General features: G+C 39.0%; 3 protein-coding genes across 10 annotated transcripts in view; 2 read left to right on the top strand and 1 right to left on the bottom strand.

Annotated features, from left to right (window-relative positions):
- Positions 1-258: 258 nt before the first annotated feature.
- Positions 259-12229, bottom strand: gss (glutathione synthetase). Of its 3 annotated transcripts, none has more exons than XM_023341632.1 (13): positions 12165-12229; positions 9645-9777; positions 9176-9321; positions 8384-8459; positions 7302-7441; positions 6812-6928; positions 6476-6556; positions 5714-5791; positions 5538-5607; positions 3147-3341; positions 2965-3046; positions 1806-1995; positions 259-1445 (listed from the first exon to the last, which is right to left on the bottom strand). In XM_023341632.1, the coding sequence occupies exons 2-13, from the start codon at positions 9774-9776 to the stop codon at positions 1322-1324; spliced, it is 1431 nt and encodes a 476-aa protein (XP_023197400.1). In that variant the 5' UTR covers position 9777; positions 12165-12229; the 3' UTR covers positions 259-1321. The 3 variants fall into 3 exon arrangements, with proteins under 3 accessions (XP_023197400.1, XP_005806260.1, XP_023197396.1); XM_005806203.2 differs by lacking the exon at positions 12165-12229 and adding an exon at positions 10589-10675; XM_023341628.1 differs by lacking the exon at positions 12165-12229 and adding an exon at positions 10326-10543.
- On the top strand, positions 11049-15604 carry LOC102224429 (U8 snoRNA-decapping enzyme-like). Of its 2 annotated transcripts, none has more exons than XM_023341642.1 (5): positions 11049-11113; positions 12394-12525; positions 12706-12746; positions 14581-14827; positions 14914-15604. In XM_023341642.1, exons 2-5 carry the CDS (start codon positions 12394-12396, stop codon positions 15148-15150), a joined length of 657 nt encoding a protein of 218 aa, XP_023197410.1. In that variant the 5' UTR covers positions 11049-11113; the 3' UTR covers positions 15151-15604. The 2 variants fall into 2 exon arrangements, with proteins under 2 accessions (XP_023197410.1, XP_023197407.1); XM_023341639.1 differs by lacking the exon at positions 11049-11113 and adding an exon at positions 12182-12265.
- A 2198-nt stretch (positions 15605-17802) lies between these two features.
- Positions 17803-22444, top strand: part of LOC102224175 (SLIT-ROBO Rho GTPase-activating protein 3-like) — a 35629-nt gene continuing 30987 nt past the window's right edge. For 4 of the 5 annotated variants that reach the window (XM_023332482.1, XM_023332470.1, XM_023332476.1 and 1 more), the window contains exon 1: positions 17805-18127. The gene's annotated coding sequence lies outside the window, so the exon portion shown is untranslated. Of the gene's footprint in view, positions 18128-22444 lie in introns of all 5 variants that reach the window. The other variant, XM_023332492.1, reaches the window with a different exon arrangement.

The raw sequence follows: 22444 nt of genomic DNA, 5'->3' as shown, positions 1-22444 counted from the left end.
GTGAAGACGATGATGAGGGTTTCTAAAGTTTAAAGATTTTATGAAGAATCCCTGAACACTACCACACTTTTTTTTTAAAAGAGGTTTAGTTTTTGTAATAGATCTGTTGTTCATTTGAATTAAAAAAAAAATACATCTATAAATGTTGAAGTTTTGAAATGATTTACCAAGCACCTTTTAAACATGTGTGAAAGTCAAACAGATGTGAAAGCACTATAAAAAAAATTAAAAAAACAGACAATGCAAATTTACATTAGAACCATTTAATGTTTTCTTTATGATTTTGGTCCAAAGACATTTAGTTCTTAATTTACTTTTCAAACCATTGTAATCCTGGAACTACTCTCTATTTAATTTCTTTGATGAATCTCAACTGAAAGATAAAGCCATGTTTTAATGTTGACATGATCACATCAGAGATGAAGAAAAATAAAGATTTCTTTAGATTGTAAACCAACATTTGATTTGTTTATTTTTAAAAAAAGTAGCAGTGGATTGTTTAATGTCATTCACTGTCATTGTACACACATAGATGTAATGTATAAATCACATTATCCTTTGCCGTGTAGAGAAAACAAACTTTTTCAACTAATACATTTCTTCAGTCATGATTATTTTCTTCAGTGAGTTTAGTTAAAGCGACAGAAATCAAAAATGTAGAAAATTTACAGTGAAGAATAACTTAAGGGTTGAGCTAACAGGAAGGGGTTTTATTAAGGGCACTTTCCTCCTTTTCTGACATTTTCTATGAAATCAAAATAAGTACTACAATTTTTTATAGAACTTTTGTGAATAAAAGGCGAGTTTTCTTCAACTTGAAGCAGATAGTTTGTATTTGGAAGCAATCACACATTAAACTGAAGGCAGCTTAAACTTCCAACAAAAGGGCTACAATGTGTTGAATGAACCATGTTCACTCAACACTTTTCAAACTCAGAAATTTCCTAGATTTTTATAGAGAATTTCTGAGATCAAGTTTTTGGTGGATATTTTCAAATGTAAATTTGTAAATTGTACATTTCCATGTGTCCCTAATAGCAGAACAGCTCCACTTACTTAAACTTTAATCAGTCAACTCTTCCAGTAGTGTAATTAGGATCCCCTGCCACCAGAGGTCAGTATTTCTTCTGATAACAAGCTCTCTGCAAAACCAGTAATACATGTTTTGTTTTCTTTTTAAGAGGAGTATCAAATATTATATAGAAGGATTTTATGATCTGAAATAAAAATGTATTAAACACAACTCTAACTTGCACAGAAAGAGAATCTGATGTCTCTTTCTGTGGACTCGGGCTGAATCAGTGTGGCATGTTTGTGTGCCTTAGAGGAGTAGAGGATTGTCCAGAACAGCCACGCCCGCGGCCACGCCCCCGTCGGCATGCTCTGAGCTCTTGGTCCTCAGCAGGTGGCCCACACACTCGTTCATCACCATGTGCGCCCCCTGCCTGCCAGGAAGCAAGGACACAAGAGAGAAACATGCTTTACTGCACAGAGAGGATACGCCTGCAAAACACGCCCCCTGCTGGAGGGGATCACAAAGAATGTGATCCGTTATTTTTGCACACAAGTCCAAAAGACTAAATATTCATGTTGGTCCAACAACTCGTGGAGAAGAAAAAGTTTTCTGGCAGAAATGTATCTCTTTTAAGCTGCCGGAAGCCAGAGACTGAGAAGTAAACTAGAGCCATGTAAAAATCTGTCCAGAACTGACAGAGCATAGATTAGTGAAAGCTAAAGGTTCGACAACAAAACATCTTTATTGTGTGAAAATAGCCATGCACTGAAGAGAACAAACATCATTGTACCTTATGTAGGCTCCAAACACTCCCAGTTCACTGAGACAGTTACTGATGGCGAGGGGAGCGTCTCTCCTCAGTAGGTAGTTCTGAATGGGAGCGGGATTAATTTTATCCATCAGGATGTATGCCGTCCGCTCCGGGCTCCCCCTCACCTCCTTGAGAACCTGGACGATCTCCGAACCATAGATATTGTTACCTAGAACAACAGAATGGATTAAGGTTCAACAGCACTGGATTTGATTAGAGCGGTCGACTTCAAGATGGAAAAAATTAAACCAGGATCAGAGATAGGACTACACTTGACTGCTTAGGCATTCATCTTCTTTAACAGAACATCTTTGATAGCTGAACTGTGATTTGGACTACAGCAGTGGAAGAAATGTTCATAATGGAGAAACTGACACACAGGCTGAAACTGCAAGAATCAGAAATGGACAGAAAATGAGCTAAATGGATAAGAAATGATGCTGGATGGTAAACTGTCTCGGAAACGATTGCGATCAATGATAACACTGTCATCTTGAAACCATTCTCAACTAATATGACAATAATTGCTTATTAATGCAAATAACTCACTCAAAGGAAAAAAAATAAAATTCTAAAGAATTCTTACACTGGAGCTGAAAAACATTTTAAATATTCAAAATGTATTCTAACGTTTCAGCAACCTAGAGAGCATTTCAAAAAATAATAATCATTCAGCTTAGACAGGGAAAACAGGCAAAAGTGGCAGGTAGTGCAAACTACTTTGTAGTGGGGGTCAAATGTTTTCAGCGTTTCTCAAAATTATAAAATAATAAGTTACAAAAATAAAAATAAAAAAATGACTTCAATTCTGAACTGCTTTATCTAAAAGTTGCGGTTTTCAGATATTCAACGTGGAAAATGTGCCCAATACTTTGTGCTAACTTCTGAGTTAACACAAGAACCTAGTCTCAAGTATTTGTTGCCCACATTTGCAGTTTACTTAAAACATTACCTATCAAGTTTTAAAACATGCAGGAAGTGTTCACCTCCAGTCTCTAAAACTTTCAGACTTTTCCTAGAAGTCTGTCGTACTCCAAGAAAGAAACTCCAACTTAGAAGATCATCAGGTTAAATAAAAAGTAGCTGATATATAAGGAAGTACTACATGCAGATCCGTTTTTTAAATACATATATTTACCTCCTCCTTCTCGCTGAGGTTTCAGAACAAACCGGTTTGGTTCTGCCAAAGCCATTGCTACAGTTTTGTCGCCTTCTGGTCCCTGCAGACAACAGAACCACAACAAGACAGAAAGAAATCAGGAAAACATTTTTGTTGTATTTTACTAGCAAAACAATTGGATAAAAATTCCCTTTGCTCACCATGTCCAGCGTGTAGAGGCCAGCGAATGTTTCCTTTATCTGTTGCACCACCTGAGGCTGATCAGGGAAGAACCTCTCCAGAACTCCAGGTCGGGCCAACACCTGCTGGACCTTCTTGGTTCCTGCCAGGTGAGTGCTGATGTCTGGGCATTTTACAGCCTGAGAGCGCTCCATCATGAGACGAACATCCCAGCACTGCAATTCACAAACCACAAATATGATTTTAAACCTCTACTGTCTCCTCCATGCGCTCAGAAATATGCTGCCATTTTTCCTTTTCTTTGTTTTGTTTGTTTGTTTAAGTCAACAATTAAAGTTGGAAATTTCCGAGAACCCGAAGCCCCCGTTTTCGGAAACGACTACGTAAAAACGCGAGTTCACACGATAGGATGGAGTGACACAGAAAGGGCTGTAGTAAGCCTACCTGGCCAATCGGTGGCGCTGTAGAATTGCCATGAACCAACGCAAAAAAACACAGAACAGCAAACAGTGCCATGTTTGTTATTGAGGAGCATTCGGGTTACAGAAAGATGGACCACAAAGCTAACGTTTTGAAATGCATCCACTCTTTAAATATGGATTAAAAAAAAAAGATCATTTCTGGTTTCTCCAAACGCTGAATCAAAGAAAAACCTAAAATTGTCTTTGTGTGGACGCAAACAATGTCGGGTGAAATACATGCCTGCTTTCTTCTTTCTAATCTGTGCTTCCTACTCTGTGAGCCTCAGCATTTCTGGCGATGTTGTGTTTAGTGTAAACTTTTGCTCTCTACTGGCAACAGTTTCTGCCCTTCAAACAGTCCTTTGTGATATGAATATTGCACACACCGATATCGCGGTGATGATGAGACATTGTGCAGCCGTGTCTTGAAAATTGCTCATCCCACTCTGTTTTTGTTTTTTGATTTCCCTAAAAAGTACAATGAGGCTCCAAATTAGATCTCAAGACCTTTCCTTAAACTCCACAAAGAGCAGAAACTGATGAAGAGTTAAGCCCTAGAAGTTTAATTAATAGCGTTCTGAATGTTTAGCCTTTTTTTCTGAGTGTTTCCTTTGTAATATGTTGTTTTATCAGACTTGATCACTAATTTCAGAATAGATCAGTGAGTTTACTTACGATTCAATTCTTGATTCCATTAGTGAATAACTCCAGTGATCATACAATATTAATTTAATTATTAGTACTGATAAATTGCCTATTGATAAATACACCAACCCTCTTCCATCTATCGCCCTTTTAAATTTGTTACTGATGATAATTTAGCTTAATGTTTATGTATAAAGTGCTACATTGGTTCCATGGCAGCTCAGTTTTTGTCTGAACCAGTTTTGGGCCGAGTGCTGCCCGTTTTCTCTGAACCTACATTCCTGACTGATCAGTGGACACACTGACCAGCAGAGCGTGAGAACAGTTTGTTCTTCTTTGTTCACAGGAAACAGGAACATGATCAGACGAATAACAAAATCACTGGGCAGAACTTTACAAGTTGACTTTTTAAAACAGATCACCCAGTTTTCCAGGATCTTTGGCCTGGGAGAAAATGATCAGATAAGTTGGTTTCAGTGTAGTCATAACATCAGCATGAAGTAAAGATGTGAAAAAGTCCAACCCATATCCCTCAGAGTCAGTGTGTACCCTGTCGGTAATTAAGTTGGGTCATACATTTATTGTGCATTTTAGAGTTTAATCAGTGTGGCTCTCTTACATAACTCACCATGAGAAACAAACCACCAAAGCAGAAATGGAGAAAAAATAAAAATAAAAGCCTCCAATTTCTGAGAACTTTGTGATTTTTTTTTTATTGGCCAAGTATGCTTGTTGAAGTCGTGAAGAAGAAACAAACCTCTTTAAATAGCAGCTTTTGGTGGTTTTATAATGGTAAACTCTGAGTTTGAATTCAGTTTGTTTGAGTCAGTCTGAGCTGTTTCCAGGTGGCTGGAAGTACAGCTGCTTCACATGCTGAGCTTCATTGGCTATTCAGACACTGGTTTCAGCCAATTAGATTAACATTCAGTGGCCATAGGTAAAAATTTTTATTTCTATGTTTGACAGCTGAGAATCCACTCTTTCAGACTATGTAAATAACTCACATACTGTATATATCTACTGTAATACTGAAGAACTGGAGCTGATTCTGCGCTAGAATGTTAAGTTTGGTGTTGAGATCCCACAGCATAGCTGTGCTCTGTGTGCCCACTAGTGTGATTCTATAGGATCAGATGTAAAAGAAAAAAATGAATAAAAACAAAAAACACAGCAGTGTGCTTTTTAGAGTCTGCATCAACACAATCAGATTTTAGACCAAGTTCAACATTTGTTCCTAAAAATTTTTTAATTAGCCGTTTATCATACATAGAAGAATAATTGAGGAATGCAGTTGTTTTGAAATACCTGTTCATTAGTGTAGTTCTGTGGCATGTAACCATTCCTGAAGTACACCACTGCCACCTCTTTTCCATCCCTGAAATTAAAGTAAATTATTATTACTTATCCTAACATCCAGCGATTAACTGGGGTGGAGATAAACACATTCCTAGAACTTCTTGATGTGGACAGAGATGACTTACACCAAAAGCCTCTTGTCCGGATCAAGAGATCCTGTTTTATAGACGTCATCAAACCGTTTTCTTACTGTGGGAATGTTTCTGAAACACACAGAGTTTACAACACCATGACCAATACATCCAATTTCTCCATTTATGCAGATCCAGTTTATACTATTTAGTACAGAGGTGCTGAGAAATTGTCAGATTTTCAGTCTAACTGCCCTATGGCCCGAACACTGGTGACCCCTGGTCAGATAAGTTATCAGTGAGCTTATCATAACTAAAGCTAACAACACAGTAACAACACTCTTCAGCATTAAAAAGGACTACACGATATTGACATAACTGGTTGTTGAATATTGTGATAATGATCATATCAATTAGGGTGTGCAGAGAGGACCATCAGGGCTGAAGTTGCAGTTGAAATTATACAGGAAAACCCACACATCCTGGACACAAACTGTCGAAACTTTAACCTTCAGGTCAGTAGCTATGTTTTCTCTGGAGAGTTCATTCATGAAAGAAGACAGATTAGGACTTCTGTGGGTTCTGATCATGTCATTTAGATCATTTTGTTTGGGGTGTTTTTTCTTTCAGTATTTGAAGGGGCAGTATTATGTAAAATTGACTATCATGTTATCCCCTCTTCAAAAATATAACTTGAGTGTTGCTTTGATTCTTTCTTGCAGGTTTGAGAAATCCTTTAATTTCCAATCATCATGTTGTGCAAGACGCTTGGGTGGACGTAGCTCCGCCTTCTAGGACGAATGACCTGACTCTTACCTCTTCCAGAGTTCGCTTTCAATGTATCGTTGATCAAAGATGTTCCTCTGGTCTACCTCCACCAAAAACATGACCACCGCCCTGAAACAACAACAAAACACTCATGGTAACACCGTCAGCTTCCATCACAAAAAATAAAGTTCTCTGACTAGAAAGATATCAACATAGACAGCTGAAACTGTTTGTTAACATGGAGTTTACTGAAACGGTATTTAGCTGAAAGGGTTTTATTATACAATTTATTATATTGTCCACTCTGGGGTTTGATCCGCTTTAACCACAGCCTGCAAACAGACAGTCTTAAAGTTGTCATATTTGGATATCTGTGTGAGTTACCTCTCTGATCCGTACAGCTCCCAGGCTTTGGCCAGTCCTCTGGCCAGACCAGCTGCAGGGTTGTTGTCCAGGATTCGTTGACTCTCCTCCAGCCTCCCAGCCACCTTCAGGATGTGTCTGTGGAGCCGGAGGGAGGGAACCTTCTGTAATCTTTACACAAGTTTTGTCCTCTTTTCCATTTTTAAACAGTTGTTTTTTTTGTCTTGATTAAACAATGTACTATATACATTCAAGCAGGAAATTTCTTTCAACAAAAACCAAAATTCCCCTTTTCACACAAGCCACTTTAAAACAGGTTTCATTTTGTTACTTTAATTTTGATTTGTTCCTTTTGTGAACTTCTCTTCACATATTATCTTTTTTGGTTGAGACATTGTTTTCTCCTCTACTCCAACAGCTCTGCCCGGCTACAGTATGGATGAAAGTTAATTATTTCCATCCTTGTTCAGTAAAAATACAAACCTGCGCAATCTGTTGCTGAACAACTTACCTGTGTACATGTGGCGTTTGTGAAGAGAGGCCGCCAAAGCTGGCAGAAATAGTATTGATCTCTATCTGCTTCAGAGAAGAATTTTGGTCTTCTCTCTGGTCCAACATGTAATCAGAACGATTAAGACCCAACACGATGGACTGCAAAAAAGAAAAACAAGAAGAACACATGTATGAAGGTACTGATTGAGGTCCAGTGATGAACATTCAGTTCAAACGAAGCAAATATCTTAAGTCATTAATACTTTAAACACCAAAGGTTCATCACTTTTAAACTAAATAATGCAGAAAGAGCAGAGCTTCAGTGAGTACTTTAACCCTTTAACAACATTTAACTGAGAAGTAACTGTTGCTACGGGAGATTCAAGGATTTTTCAACCATTGATGAAAAAGAATCAAGGCAACTCTCCAGCAATGTTTTCGATGAGGGAATAACATTATAACATGATGTAAAGCTCAAAAAGGTCAATTTTACTGACTTTTAAAAAACCCATTAAAGCACCAGAGAGTCTTAGCTCACCTCCTTGTTTTTCGATAAGTTTTCAGTTTTCAATTTCTAAGCGTAAAATTTGGATTTTATGGTTTAGAAACCATATTTTTTGAGTACATTTTGACTATAACGAGAATTTTATGCATTACTAAAGACAATAAATCAATAGGAATATTAAAAGCTTTGAGAATGGCACAGATCTGGTTTTGCCATTTTAACATTTCTTTTAGTTTTTCAATTTTTCAAATGGCTTTCTTTGAAAATCAAATATAGATTCAATATTTTCCCATCAAATTTTCTTCATAACATTTGAAATTCAAACTAGAGTACATCATATTAACTTCTGGGTCATTCCTGCTTTCAGAGGACTAACTAAAATAAAGTGAGAGGATTGTTCTGTCTGATGGTCAAAATACAGTTAAAACTGATTTTAAGATCTAAAACAAACATTTTAAGCTAATGTTTGTAGCACACATCTGACCACTTTGACCACATTATGTAAAACATTGTGAACTCTGACTGCATAAACTGATCAACATTTCAGTCACTGCAAAACCTTTTGTCCAGGATTGCTCCTGTAAAGGCAACCATACCTGAGATCTTCCTTCTTGTAGGATCTGCTGGTGGATCTTGAACAACCTGGCGGTGAAATCATCCACTTCTATAGTGCTGTAAACAAAAAAATATATATATTAAAGTCCTGACCAGGTAGGAAAAACAACATATGATTACACTGGGTTTATAATAGTTTTGGATTTTTAATTAGAGTTTAGTTTTATTTCATTGTGCCTTTTTGTTTTTCTAATTCAGTCAGTTTAAATAATTTTTCAGAGTGGGTTTGCTAGATTTTATAAGCTAACATTAGTTAAATATTGTTTAGTTTTAATTAGTGATAGTAGTAGTTTTACTTTACAAAACTTGCAAAATTTTGCAAGTTTTAGGTGCAAAATTCAAAAAGGTCAAAGTATTATATTGTGATTATGAATACATCAATTGGGTAAATAATACGCAACAGAAGATCCTTTTTTCAAAACATCTATTTAATTATTGTTGTCAACTGACTCTGGTGTTTCCTTACAACTTTTGTTGTCACCATTTTGCAGACTAGCATAAATGCCGATGGTTATAGAGCGACGTAGCTTGACGTAAACTGCTTGTGTGTGTGTGGGGTGGGAACATCAATTTCGAAAGGCTAATGTCTATATTCACACACACTAAAAAAATATATACTATAATTTTAGTTGCAGTTAGTTGTAATCTTTCCCAAATATTTACCATTTTATTTTGTTTGTTTTAGTTAACTATATAACCTTGTTTCCTAGCATTGCTTTGCACACAAAAACATATCCGTTCCATGAATTGCAGGCGGTGCTGCTGCCTCCTACCTGGCTAAAGCCTCCTGCAGGAAGTCCATATCCTGGCTGATCTTGTCCACCAACGTGTTGAAGTGGGTCTGCACCGCCAGAGCCTGAAGGAACACGGACTTGGGCACAGGCGAAGGGAAGAGAGTGAAAGGAGCGTATGTCACCAACTGCAACAACAAAAAAGAAAGTTGTGAGACGTAGGAGATATATGGAGACAAAAAAAAACAATCACTGGGTCTAAGAGGAATCAAAGCAGAAAACTAATTGTGCTGGAAAAAAACTGTTTAACTAGACAGACTTTATGATGGCTTCCTTTTATTGTCATTTGAAATTACAGAGCAAATTCCTGAGACACCTGCAGTAGCTCAGACTTAAAAGACTAAACATTCTGTCAGTGCTTTAATCAATGCATCTACTGATTTGACCACAACAAGCTGCGTTGATTATAACAGTCTAAAGAACAACTAAAATGACATTTTTAGAAAAACACCTCAGATGAGTTTGGGCTCTCCTCGGTCCTCATCAATACTCCCTGAAGAAGTGCGGCGTCCTTTGCAACTTCGACTAACTCTTTTATCAGTGCAGCGTCCATCATCACCTCATCCGGGATGCTTGAGGCCATTCTAGGAGAAATACCAGATTCAAAAATAAAACAGATGACAGTTTTATTAAATTTGTTAAGTGTTTCCATTGCCAATCCAGGACAAAAATGTATAATAATAACTTAATTGACAAGAAAAATCAGGTTTTGCTGATAACAAAAAAAACTGTGAATCTGTTTAACAGGTGAGAAAGTGCTTGTTTTAAAAGTTAAGGTCCGTTTTAACAATCATCTGATATAATAGAGCATACATCACATTTTTCCAGTTTAGAAATTAATAAGAAATATTTACAGCGTGAGTGTCCAACTGTTCGACATAAAAGTAGAATTGGTAATATTCCAGAAAATTAGCAAATTACACATTAGAAACCAAGAACTTGGAATATCTATAATAAAACGATCAACGCTTTACTACTTTCTGAGGTTTAAAATAAAATTAGAAAATAACTAAGTTACAAATAACAGAAAAATCTGCATAACATATGAGCACATTTACATTTTCTCTAAGTTTTGTTAGCCAGCTCTAGGTTGAAGCCACTGGCAGGTGATTATAGCTTGTTAGCTTCCTACCTTAGCTAGCTACAGCTAGAGCATCGATGTGTTCGCCTCGAAATATTCACAGGAATATTCAACAGTATATGGATACTGATACACCTCTTACAGTCTTTTAAATCCGCATAAAAAACGAGGTTTTTTAGTTGTCTCCTAATGACAACTGAATGAGCTGCTGTGGACAACAGGTCAGCGTTTGTAATATTTAAACTGAACACGTGACCTATTCAGGCGCCCTCAAACATATTCGTTTCTGTGTAAAAGCCAAACAAAGTGCTTACTTAGTTCAGCGCGTAGTTTCGACACATACAGCCCCTTTGAAATAACTACAGCAACTGAACAAACTGTAAAGTTCCTCTGATTCATGAGTGAAGCTCAACGGTGTGTTTAAAGTACCTCGGAATTTATATTCCAAGCTGAAGTCGTTTGGATTTTCTCGCTTGGTATTTTCGGACAATTCATTTACTATGAGCAACCAAAGGTCAGGGACAAATATATGACCGCCGAGTAGTTAAAAGGTGCTACACATATCCTTACGTTAATGCCATGTTGAGGCAATAAAGAATGTTTCAATGTTTCTTTAAAATAATAAGCCAAAACTACAGTCTCTTCCGAATGCAGCAACTCGCATCTACTTTCCACTAGCCAATGGCGATGGGTCAACGTAAAACTGAACAGCCAATCGAGTCTTGACGTAACAAAAGTAGTGTACAGTGTAATGTTCGGCTAAATATTGCTGACTAAAGGTGAAACAGCAGTTTTGCTTGGGCTACTTCGTACAAGAAGAAAAGTCGGTAACGTGTGACGTAAGTGACTAATTTTTGGTGCGTTATTAATTGCATTTCCACTATTCCAAGAGTTAAACAAATAAAACCATAAGCAAATATTTGCATACAAATATTTGCATAAAAAGACACATGGCCAGCGTTTTTGTGACTGACTGAGAATCTTCTGTTTTGGGTTGGGATTATCAAAATTATTTCTAATTGCTAAAGGTCACAATAATGATGCAAGTATACTTTCTAGAAAGTTTTTTTTTACCACTTTGTTCAAATTCAGATTTTAGTATTAAAATGTCGGCCAAACCCGAGTCAGTTCTACCAGTTCTGTCATGAGGAAGGAATCGGAACTCCAGCTAACTTTTATGCCAAACATATAGTAAGAAACCTAACATATTCGACTTACGTTAAACAGTTTAAAACACTTTAAAGAAAGCTTTTTAAAAAAACAGCTTTTTTGTCATAATTCTGAAGTTCAGCAAACAGACAAGTAAATTAATATGAATATTTTCAGTTCAATCATCAGAAATATTTGGTTTCATCTGTTGGTACAGCTAAAGTGGATGTGCAGAGTGCATAGTATTGTGCAGAGTTATGGAACTCAGTTATTTATCATCCTGGCAGAAGAATGAATTATTCACAGCATGAAATAACATTATCTACTGTCAACTTTAATGAAATAACAAAGTGAATATGTTCTGAAGTAGAAATAATGCCCATTAAATATATTATTTACTTTTCTAGATCGTTGCTTAGCTGAGTTATGCAACTTCATGGATAAGACCCTTGCAAAAAAATCCAATGAAAATCACATGGTTTCACATGTGATCACATGTGCAGCCTTTCTATCATGGGGTTAGCTCAGATTTAAATGTTAAACTGTGCAAAAAGTAGTACTTGTGACATTATATTTTCATAATGGTATATGTGAATCATTTTTGTGTATTGTACAATACACAAAAACAAAACTATTTAACTGTAATTTAAAAAAGAAAAGAAAAGTCAGAGAATTATAAACCTGCTCCACACAGATAGAGGGAGCCAAAGTGCTTACTATCAAGTAAGAAAAAAACTCTACCTTCCTACTTCCTCCTTTCCATGATTCCTCCTAAATACAGAGGTTTCTCCAGGCTGGTCAGCTGCTTGCAGTCAAGACTTTTAGCCCAGCACAGAAAGAAGGGAAGAACCGAATAAAAAAGAAACAAGTTCCCTTGTTTTGCAATTTACTCAAAACACAGTGATCAGGAGTCACTGATCTGTGACAGCATGTGATAATGTTCTCTTTCTGTTTGTGGTTGTGCTTGTAGATGGCAAGTGGCCAGATGTCGAGGGACGAAGCCCTGGAATGCACCCGCTGCAGGCATGCATGCCATGTGATGCTCTACTCTGAGACGGCATCTCAGCTGTTTGGCAGGATTCCCATCCGGTACATTGTACTGGTGAGCACAGTTTGGGTGGTGACTTTCTTTAACAGCCTTGTGCACGAACCAAAATGAGCTCCTTTGTGTCACATATAAACATTGACATCACCTTATTTTAAGATAAACCTCCTGACGTTTCCCTATGTCTCTTTGAGTGGACATCATGAGTATTTGACAGGCCTCTGTCACCTCCAACAGATGCAGATGCGCTTTGATGGACTACTGGGCTTCCCTGGTGGGTGAGTTTCACCTATGGCTGTTTAGAAATAAGCTTAATTTAACCTGAGTATAAATCAGCCTGTCAATCTGTCGTGTTAAACCGGAACGACTCTGGAGGAGCTGCAGATATCCATGGCTCACCGGGGAGAATTTGTAGACTGGAAAATGACCGGAAGAATCAGAATCAGCTTCATGGGCCATGATTACATTCACAAATGAGGAATTTGACTTTGGTTTCAAGCACTCACAGCAAATAGACATTAAGTATAAATATGTCAACTTTAGAAGAGATAAAATAAAGGGTAAAAGGAACAGCATGTACATGTATGTGTTTGAGTAGCCATTTTTTAAAATAAAGAAAGGCAGATTGTGAGAGTGCAGATGTGTTTATTTTGCTTTACAGTACAGGAGCTGAAGATTGGAAAACAAATGTAAGTTTTAGATTTCTACATATAATGTGAACAAGTTAGCTTATTCTAACCCATCTCTATGAGCAGCCACCACATAATGAAGATATCAATCTTTCACAGCACAGCAATAACTTTCACATATTGTTTCTAGAATACTGAAGCAGCAAAAGACAAACTATAAAAGATCATCAGACATGCATGAGGCGTCCCTTTATACAGGAAGGCTCTTATTATAGCCTTTTGAACACACTGTTCATCAAACCGCTTAGTATTCGGCTAAATGTGAATCACGCGTGTCCTTTTGTCTGTGAATTACAGGAGTGACAGAATTGCTGGTGCGTCATTCACCGACATGTTGACCTTATGTAACGAACCAAGAAATAATTTTCTTGTTCTGACTTTAATGTCAGATTTCTTTTTTTTTTTTGTCATGTAAAGCTCTTTGAACTTCCTTGATGCTGAAATGTACTTCACTAATACATTTTTAGTGAACACTAATGAAGTTTGAGGAAGATAGTGATATTAAACAGTTTTTGTACAAATGAATAGAAAGTTATTTGTTTTCCCAGATATCCAGCCATGTTTGCAGCCATTTTGCACATCCTTTCTTTTGCCTCGATAAACAAAAGGTTTTGTTGTGTCTCATGCTTCTTCTTTGGCACCTCAGATTTTCTGGGGTTCACCAGGGCTCTACACTTGAACCAGAATTGTTCTTTGCTTACACACACATTTTATGTCAAAATTTAAAGTGTTCTTAGTTTACTGCTAATGCAAGACTATATTTATTAGTGAAAATTTGGGGGCTGCAGTTATCAGCACTGCTGCGTTGCATCAACAGGGTCCTTTTAAAACACTGCAGAAGTCTTCTGATTGAGGAAATGGTGTAAAGCTGCAATAACCTGGTTTCAAATTGTTTTTATGTCTGATTAGCCTCCATTAATAACCTACACTGTATTTACTTTTTTAGTTACGATATTGTCATTGTTTCTTTCTATACCTTGTATTATTAGAAACACTTTCTAAACAATGAAGTGACTATGTGAATAGGTAAAGTATGTTGTAGTCCTTTTCAAGCTTTGTTGTTTAAGAATCATTCAGTTGTCTTGTGTGCTAAGCAGGCCCAGCGGCATGAACACTGGGCATTGGGCACATTGAGGGGCATTGCCCACCCACAGAGTCAGCCGTGTTCCCCCCCTGGACTGGAAGCTGTTTGTGGTTTTTTACCTTAGAACGGCCAACACTGTGTCATTCCTATATCAATAGGGGCTTCCGCACTTCCCATATCTGTGTCTTCTGTCACTTTTTCAGCAGTTAAAACTGTTTAATCTGTTGTTAACATGTCGTCACCTGTTTTTCCTTAGCTGCTAAAGAGTCTCGTGGAAGTACTGGGTTGCATTATCATTTCGATTGAGTAACGTCGACCCTCACTTTTTCTACACATTAGTTTCGTTAATCCCTCGGAGGAAACCCTGGAGGCGGGGCTTACCAGGGAATTACTGGAGGAGTTGGGCGTGGCTGTGCCAGTTTCTACGGAAGACCACGTGGAGTCTTGTTTTAGCCCTCCTCGTTCAGGCACCTGTTCCTCTTCCTCCCGCCTCATCCTTCACTTCTACGTGAAGAAGATAGAAGAGGAGCAGATTCGGGAGATAGAGAAAGCAGCCGCGTCCACCGCAGCCGATCACGGTCTGGAGGTAATGAGCGATGAACTGCAAGTGACTTGCAGGACCCCGCGCTCAGCTCCCGCATCACCTCTTCCTCTTCTTCTTTCTCCATCCAGGTGCTGGGAATGGTCCGAGTCCCTCTTTACACCACAAAATCCGGCGGAGGCCTCTCATGCTTTTTGTCGCACTCTTTCATTGGCGTTGCTCGCTCCCAGCTGCTGAACTCTCTGCTCCGCCTCCACCTGGTGTCCCCTGGGGACCTCCGGGAAGCTCTCAGGGGCTCCCAGAGGAGGCACGCGGAGTCCGCGCAGAACCTGCAGGCGGTCTTTAAACTGACAGGGGAGCAACCCTAAAGCACGTCGGCACGTGCGCTTCCTGACATAAACTCTCATCTGAGCAGTTTGACCCTGAAACTTGCAGTTGCTCACACACACACACACACACACACACACACTGATGACTCATCATTGGTTTTTAGTGCGTTAGCTTTTAAGCATCATTTCCTTTACCATTTATGGAGACAAATTCGGTATCTGGTTTTCAATCTGTTTCTCTCTTTTCATTCCTTTGTAACACATTCTTGATTTAACATTGAACAGGATTGTTTTTTTAATGAAGTGCCTTATAGCAGTACTGCTACTCTGAACCTTTCCAGATTTAGTCATGTTGCCACCAGAGTATTCAGTGATCCTGTTGGGATTTCATGTGAAAAGGCCAACAGAAGGTAATATAACTGTGAAATGGACAGAAAGGAATAAATATATGGTTTTCACAGATTGCTATGAATAAAAATCTAGTGAAACAAAATGTCTTGAAGAGTCGGTGCTCCAACGATCCGATACCAAGTAAATTCAGGGCTCATGTCACCAATACTGATACCAATATTTATTATTCAGTTTTGATATCTAATCAAACTTCTGACCTTCAGGTTATTTGGTTGTTTTTTCTTTGAATAATTTTGTTCGAACCTAGGACACAATGTGGACAAAGTTTATATGTACCTACAAAATACTTTAATAATGTGTGCATTTTTCCTAAACAAAGTGAAAGGCTTTTACTGACCTTGTCATCTAGTTATCTTGTAGTGCTAAGTTGTAGCAAAGCATTGCGTCCCTTTTTTCTTTTACACATCACACGTACATTTAAGATTTAGCGCCTTATATTGATAACTTGACAGCTAAAACCAGCGTTGGACGTCATCAGAGACAATCATTTCATGATCCTGATGTATAAATCTTTACTCGGTCTAACCCCAGCATATTTATCCACTCTCCTACATAGAACTGTCAGTTTTCGTTCTCGTTGCTCCAATAACATTATTCTTCTGCGTGTCCCACGCTTTCGAACTGAAAAAGGGAAGCAGGCATTCAGTGTGTTTTGCCCCCACAGCGTGGAATCAGCTGCAGTCTGAACTTAAGATGTCGGAAATGATTTCACTGGACTTATTTCGAGCAGTTCTTAAAGACAGGCAACAAGATTCTATGAAACAGTGTCATTGTTTTTAAATTGTTTTTATTGTTTTATACTTGTGCATATGTATTAAATGTTTTTATCTTGTAACCAGGTTGCTATGTATTGCAAATGTTTGCTCAGGTCCCTCTTGAAAATGAGATCTAGATCTCAACGGGGTTTACCTGATTAAATAAAGGTATATATATATATATATATATATATATATATATATATATATATATATATATATATATATATATCACAGTACAGTCTCTTGCCCTCCAGCAGGGGTCAGGGGGGTGGGATCTTCTGTGTGTGACGTCACAATGGGTTCCATCCAATCTGCCCTGAACTACTTGGGAATGAAAACTAGCCTAAAATCTCTTTGTGAAAAGCTGCTAGAGCCCCAAAAGCTACTGCACGCCCGCTTTGTTGCCATACCTCATACAATTCAAATTAAATAAACTGAAGCTCGTGATTTAAATGTGATAAAACGTGAAAAAAGGTTGGGAACTCTTGTGCCTGGCAATGCAGTACGATAGGGGTGAAGTACCAATGTCTTCAATTCAGTAACATTAACAGAAAAACAAAACAAACAAATATGACAAATGGAAAGACTAACATAGAAGATGCGAGGCTGAGTTGCCCTATATGGTTGTGTGCAGGCAGCCTTGTGGCTTGTCTCCGTCTGCCAGCATCAGAGGGGCACGTCAGCAGAAATGCTTCTGTGTCCTGCCGGCCAGGTAGAGAAGCCCTTTGTCTTGCTCTCGTGTTTCACGTATGAAGTTATTACAACCACGGCGCTGCATGAGCGCTAGGATTAATTGTGTCCATGCCATGCGGCCTTGCAGGCGAAGATTTGATTTCGTCTTAAGTGTGCCCTCGGTGCACGTAAACCAGATGCTGGGTTAACCTCGTTGCCTGGTTAGAAGCAGAAGACAGGATGCTGCTGATTGCATTGAAAGTTCACATTCTATCCACTGAACATTGGCACTTGTTTTTTTATTTTGCTTCCACATTCTTATTTTGCTATGAAGCAGCAGTAACACAGGCAACTATTAATAATGTGCACAGATTGGATTATATTTTGAGCCAGAAATGGTGAAATCTGCAAGTGCAGCTGTCAGGAGATTTTTTTTCTTTTTTTTAAAAAAAGGAACACATCCGCTGTCACAGACAGGAAACGCGGGGAGACGGGCGGCTCGAAAAGAAGAAACAAACAAGTCTGCAGGGAAACGTCGCTCTTTCTTTCTCCTTCGCCATCACTTGCATCTTGCTGTTGTGGTAACACAAGGTCATCGTCGGAAAGCAGGTTTTGGAGCAGAGATGGAGGAACGGTAGCGCAGGCGCGGGATGGAAGGAAGGAAGGATGAGGAGAAGGATGGATGGAGGGAGAGTGGGAGATGCTGAGGGAGAAAGATGGTGTATTCATAGCAGCAGCAGTATTTATAGCCGCCCAGAGGAGAGGAGAGGAGAGAGGGGGACTGGAGAGGGGAGGGGGCGTGGCTTGGGCTCGGGTTGGGGCTTTCTCACTGATGCGTACGGCAGTGGGAGGAGAGACGCTGCTCTGGCGTGAGCAGAGAGGCTATCTGGCATATTTTGAAAGATGGAGGGGGAGGGCCGTTTGTGTGTGAGGGGGTGTGCGCGTGTGTGTGTGAGGAATGAGAGAGAAGAGTACTGAGCTGGGAGAAATCTGTCAGATTCAAACACACTCCGCTCTGTGTGAGCACGCCTGCCTTCCTGCCTGCCTGCCTGCCTGCGTGTGTGTGCGTGTGTGTGTGTGTAAGCGTAAGTGTGTGATACGAAAATAAAACAAGGGATGAGAAGAGAAGAGCAGAGGAACAGCTAGAAAGAGGCAGAGGAGGACCACAAAGTAAGGTATGTACAGCTGTCATGCTGCTTGGTTATGATAACAACCTGTGTGTGTGTGTGTGTGTGTGGGTGTGTGTGTGTGTGTGTGATCCACAGAGTATGAGTGAGAGACGTTTATTTGTAATAAAGTCCTTCTAAATGCATCCTATTTTCCACTTTGTTTTTTGTTTTTTTACCACTTATGTAATACGTGTGCACCATTTTCAGATTGTGTGTTTACATGCTTGTGTAATTATCCTGAGGTGTTTCCTGTGGCCTTTGTATGAACACTGCCTTAACCATATGGTCACATTCACAGCAAACAAAAACTGCACATAGAATTCAACACGCTGCTGTTGTTTTGTTGTTTTTGTTGTTGTTGTTTTTCTGCGGAGCCCTTAATTCCCCCATCAAATCCCTGCCCTCATCATCAACACTGTGCATGCAATAAAAAGATGCAGATAAGCAACGCGTGCTGCGAACTGCTGCCTTTCCCCCGTGCAACAGTGACGATGAGGAGAAAAACTGCAATATTCAAAGATTAAACAAATACTAGTTTTTTTGTTGTTGTTTTTTTTTTAGCTAATTTACAACAGAACTCCTGGTTGTCAGATCATGGTGTACCTTGATTTCATACACATGCTCTATGGTTCAAAATGAGCAACCTTATTTAGATTTAAATCCCTGACCTGAAAGAGCAACAAGGCAAAAAGGTTGCAGGCTAACACCGTCCTGTCCTCCCTCCTCCACCTTGTGTCGAGCTCTATTTTTCTTTCTTTTTTTTTTGTGAGCCACATTTGTTGCGCTGCATGTGCCTCCTTTTTGCTGCACTCGCATGAAGTGCATCATGTGTTACTTATTGAGAGCTGCCCCACTTCCGTCATGTGGCGGTTAGCCTGCGAGTGGCATCTGTGACATAACTGGAAACTCAAGATGTTGATATTTTTTTTTGTCCCCAAATTTGGATCAGGAGTTGGAAGCACAGCTTTGGCCATTTGGGGAAAACAAATTAAAAAAAATCCTCCTTTCACATTTTTTTTGTTACATTACAACAAATCTACATGTGTTTTACTGGACTTTTATGTGACGGCTCAATAATGCATAACTGGCGAGTAGAAGGAAAATGATGCATAGTAAATAAAAAATCTAATTAATCATCCTTGGTAGCTTCCAAAAGATTTTTCTTGTATTTAACTCCATTCAGGCTGCATAGTGGTGCAGTTGGTAGCACTGTTGCCTTGGTCCTTGGTTCGATTCCCGGCCTGGGGTCTTTTTGCATGGAGTTTGCATGTTCTCCCTGTGCATGCGTGGGTTCTCTCTGGGTACTCCGGCTTCCTCCCACAGTCCAAAAACATGACTGTCAGGTTAAATGGTCTCTCTACATTCTTCCTACGTGTGTGCATGGTTGTTTGTCCTGTATGTCTCTGTGTTGCCCTGCGACAGACTGGCGACCTGTCCAGGGTGAACCCCTCCTCTCGCCCAGAACGTAGCTGGAGATAGGCACTGGCAACCCTCCCGACCCCATTAGGGACAAAGGGTGAACAGAAAATGGATGGATGGATGGATGGATAGCTCCATTCATCATCAAACCCTGAAGAAGGCATTCAAACAGCATGATGCTGCCACTACCTTATTTTATTTCAGGGATGGTGTTCAGACTCATGTCTTTCTTTGGACAGTGTTTTGAATCTAGACCAGGAAGTTCAGCTTTTGACAGTCCTTTCAGGACGTTGCGGTCTCAACTACTAATACAAATAAACTCATCGTACTCAAAATTTGCTGCAATTTTTCCATTGCACAATTAAAAAGTACTTAAGGGGAAAGTAAATGTTGTTGCTCTTATTATGCACTTTTCCTCATACAGTTGTTGTGGATGCTGATGGCTGTGGGTGGGAACGATCTCCTGTAGCAGTCTGTATTACAGTAAATCTGAAATAGTCTCTGACTGAAGACACTCTTCTGTTGTATGACAGGTTCTTAAAGGGCGGAGTGTTGTCTGTGATGTCCTCCATTTTTTGAAGGATCCTTCTTTTGGTTGTAACTTGTGGTGGGACTTGGTCATTTTTTAAAATGGAGTTAATTGCAGGCCCTGTAATTATTTCCATTTTAATTGAAAACCATATTTTGACAAAAATAAGCAATATTTTCAATTCAAAAACTATTTTGCGGTTAAATTATTGAATAAGCTCAACAACCAAGATATTTATTGCTTTATTGTTGTTGATTGGTGCAAAGGGCGGCCTGTGGATGCTAACTTTAGCATTGGGTGCTAGCTGCTATATGTTTAGTATTGCGCTACTATTTTAGGCGTGAATAGCTTCACTGATAGGTTAATTCCTATTAGACAAGTTGAGCACAAAAACAGCCTTTTCCAGTGTCCAATCAGATCAAAGCAAAAATGAACCCCCAGTGGGCTGAGAGAAGCGGCTTCGTCGTCCATCGATGTTGTTAGCGGATGTCGCTTGTGCGTCAGATGTGGGGGCGTACCAGAAACGCAAATGCAAAGGTTCCCTCTCTGGACTATTGAATGTAAATTTTAAAAAGTTTGATTAATTGCATTGAAATGTTTAATGCCTAAATATAACTAATTAATTAATCAGAATTTACACATTAAAGTCCAAGCTGTACTTGTAACATTACAAAATATATAAAAAAAAAAGTAAGAGGTGTGAATACTTTTACAAGGCACTGAATGAAACACATGTATGGTTCAGTATTCCTTTAGTGCAAACATTCAAAAATTTGATTGCCAATGGACCGATGAACTAGCTAACAGAAATCTAACTCTAAAACAGCAAAAACAAAAAAAGAAACTGCATATTTGTAGTATTTATATCCTAATAGTACAGTGTGTGCATCACAGCTCTGAGAGATACTGACTCATCCTTCTACACAGTATAAACAAGGATCAAAACTGACAGTAGATTCAGATATCATCAAGCTCTGTGTTTCAGCTCACTTTGGGAACGTTCCAATACTGAAGAAGAATCCAAGCTTTGAGCTGTACCAGAAAGATCGATGCGTCCAGTGGGCCTGCCTACTCTGGCACACTGACCCATCTGTTTCATTTCGGTTTTCTTTTCCCGTGTTTGCTCTCTACTGATACCATCAGGTATGCGTTTCATAAACATTGCCTATATTGCTCTGCATTAAAAGTCAAGCATGTCACGACAACACTGGAACCCTTTATAAACTGCCTGGCATCAACTGCTGCAGACAGGGAACAAGTCCAAATCTAAGAGGCAGTTTATGCCTTGCGTGTGATGCAGAAAAAATTCAATGTTTTACAATCCGTATCAAGTCAACATCTTCAAAATTTATTGCATGTTCTGTATTAAGCGCATATCTGTAACTACTTGTGCCGGAGGCGTGTTTTAGCAGAGATCAGAGGCCTAAGCGACTTCTGAAAGCGTGAAGGAACAGAGTCATTCTCTGCTGATTGCGCAGGAGTGAAAGGCTGTGGTGGCACAAGACGACAGAGCTTCCTGTTTCCGGTGATAAATGTTGCTTATTCGTGTCTTCATACACTGAAACATAGTGATTCTCAAAATGCTGTCAATGAAATCTGCTGTGGGCCCAAATTTCAAGGTGCTCTGCCTTTTGAAGGGCAGTCTGGTGAACTTTTTAAGGTTCTTAAAGATCCATTAGTCAATAAGTAGCTAGGACACCTCTAGTTGTGTGACAATGTTTTACATAGTAGCTTCGACAAAGATGCAACACATATCCCTCTCAGCAGTAAAGCATGTTTTGATTGAACATCCTCTTCTGATCTGGTGATTATTTTTTTGTTCTTCTCATTTTAAGGGTCTCCATAGTGGCTCATCTGATTCAATTTCATCTAGTCAACTTACACCAACTCTCTGCATATTATTACTCTTCCATCATTACATCCAGGAATCTTCTGGTTATTTCCAAGCCATCTCAACCTTTCCTCTCTAATTCTTCATTAACATCTTCCACAAAGCACCAGAGGCTGGGACTTAAATTGTATTTTCCCTGTGTGTATTTTCTGAAAATAAAGGGGCAGTATTTGGTTGAGCCTGTCCATTGCCTTCCTATGCAATTCCACTTGATTCTCGTCTCCCTTCAGTTGTTTTATTGAGCTTGATTTATCACAATGAATTTCATCCTGGCCAATCAGTCTGGCAAGAAGAGGATGTGAATGAACCAATTGAGTCAGTGATGGCCAAAATACTGAGCAATTAAAGTTCCTTCATGGCAGTGGGGGATGGTTGTTTACAGCACATGCATTTTCTTGTAAGTTTCATACAAGAAATATGTAATGTGCCAACATCGAGTTGGCACATTACATATATCATGGCCAAATGTTAGCAATTGGGAAAA

The sequence above is a fragment of the Xiphophorus maculatus genome, chromosome 1 (genome assembly GCF_002775205.1).
Source record: "Xiphophorus maculatus strain JP 163 A chromosome 1, X_maculatus-5.0-male, whole genome shotgun sequence".
NCBI lineage: Eukaryota > Metazoa > Chordata > Actinopteri > Cyprinodontiformes > Poeciliidae > Xiphophorus > Xiphophorus maculatus.
This window is presented reverse-complemented; position numbering and strand designations above follow the sequence as displayed.

Bases quoted from the DNA above. Each gene is read 5' to 3' on its own strand.
- gss (XM_023341632.1), bottom strand. From the start codon at position 9,776: ATGGCCTCAAGCATCCCGGATGAGGTGATGATGGACGCTGCACTGATA. The intron at 7,442-8,383 runs GTATGGTTGCCT...TCTTTTTTGCAG, and splicing joins TACAAGAAGGAAGATCTCAG to TCCATCGTGTTGGGTCTTAA. The intron at 3,342-5,537 runs GTATTTCAAAAC...TGTGAATTGCAG, and splicing joins AGAACTACACTAATGAACAG to TGCTGGGATGTTCGTCTCAT.
- LOC102224429 (XM_023341639.1), top strand. From the start codon at position 12,185: ATGATTCCTCCTAAATACAGAGGTTTCTCCAGGCTGGTCAGCTGCTTG. The intron at 12,747-14,580 runs GTGAGTTTCACC...TCTACACATTAG, and splicing joins CTACTGGGCTTCCCTGGTGG to TTTCGTTAATCCCTCGGAGG. The intron at 14,828-14,913 runs GTAATGAGCGAT...TTCTCCATCCAG, and splicing joins CAGCCGATCACGGTCTGGAG to GTGCTGGGAATGGTCCGAGT.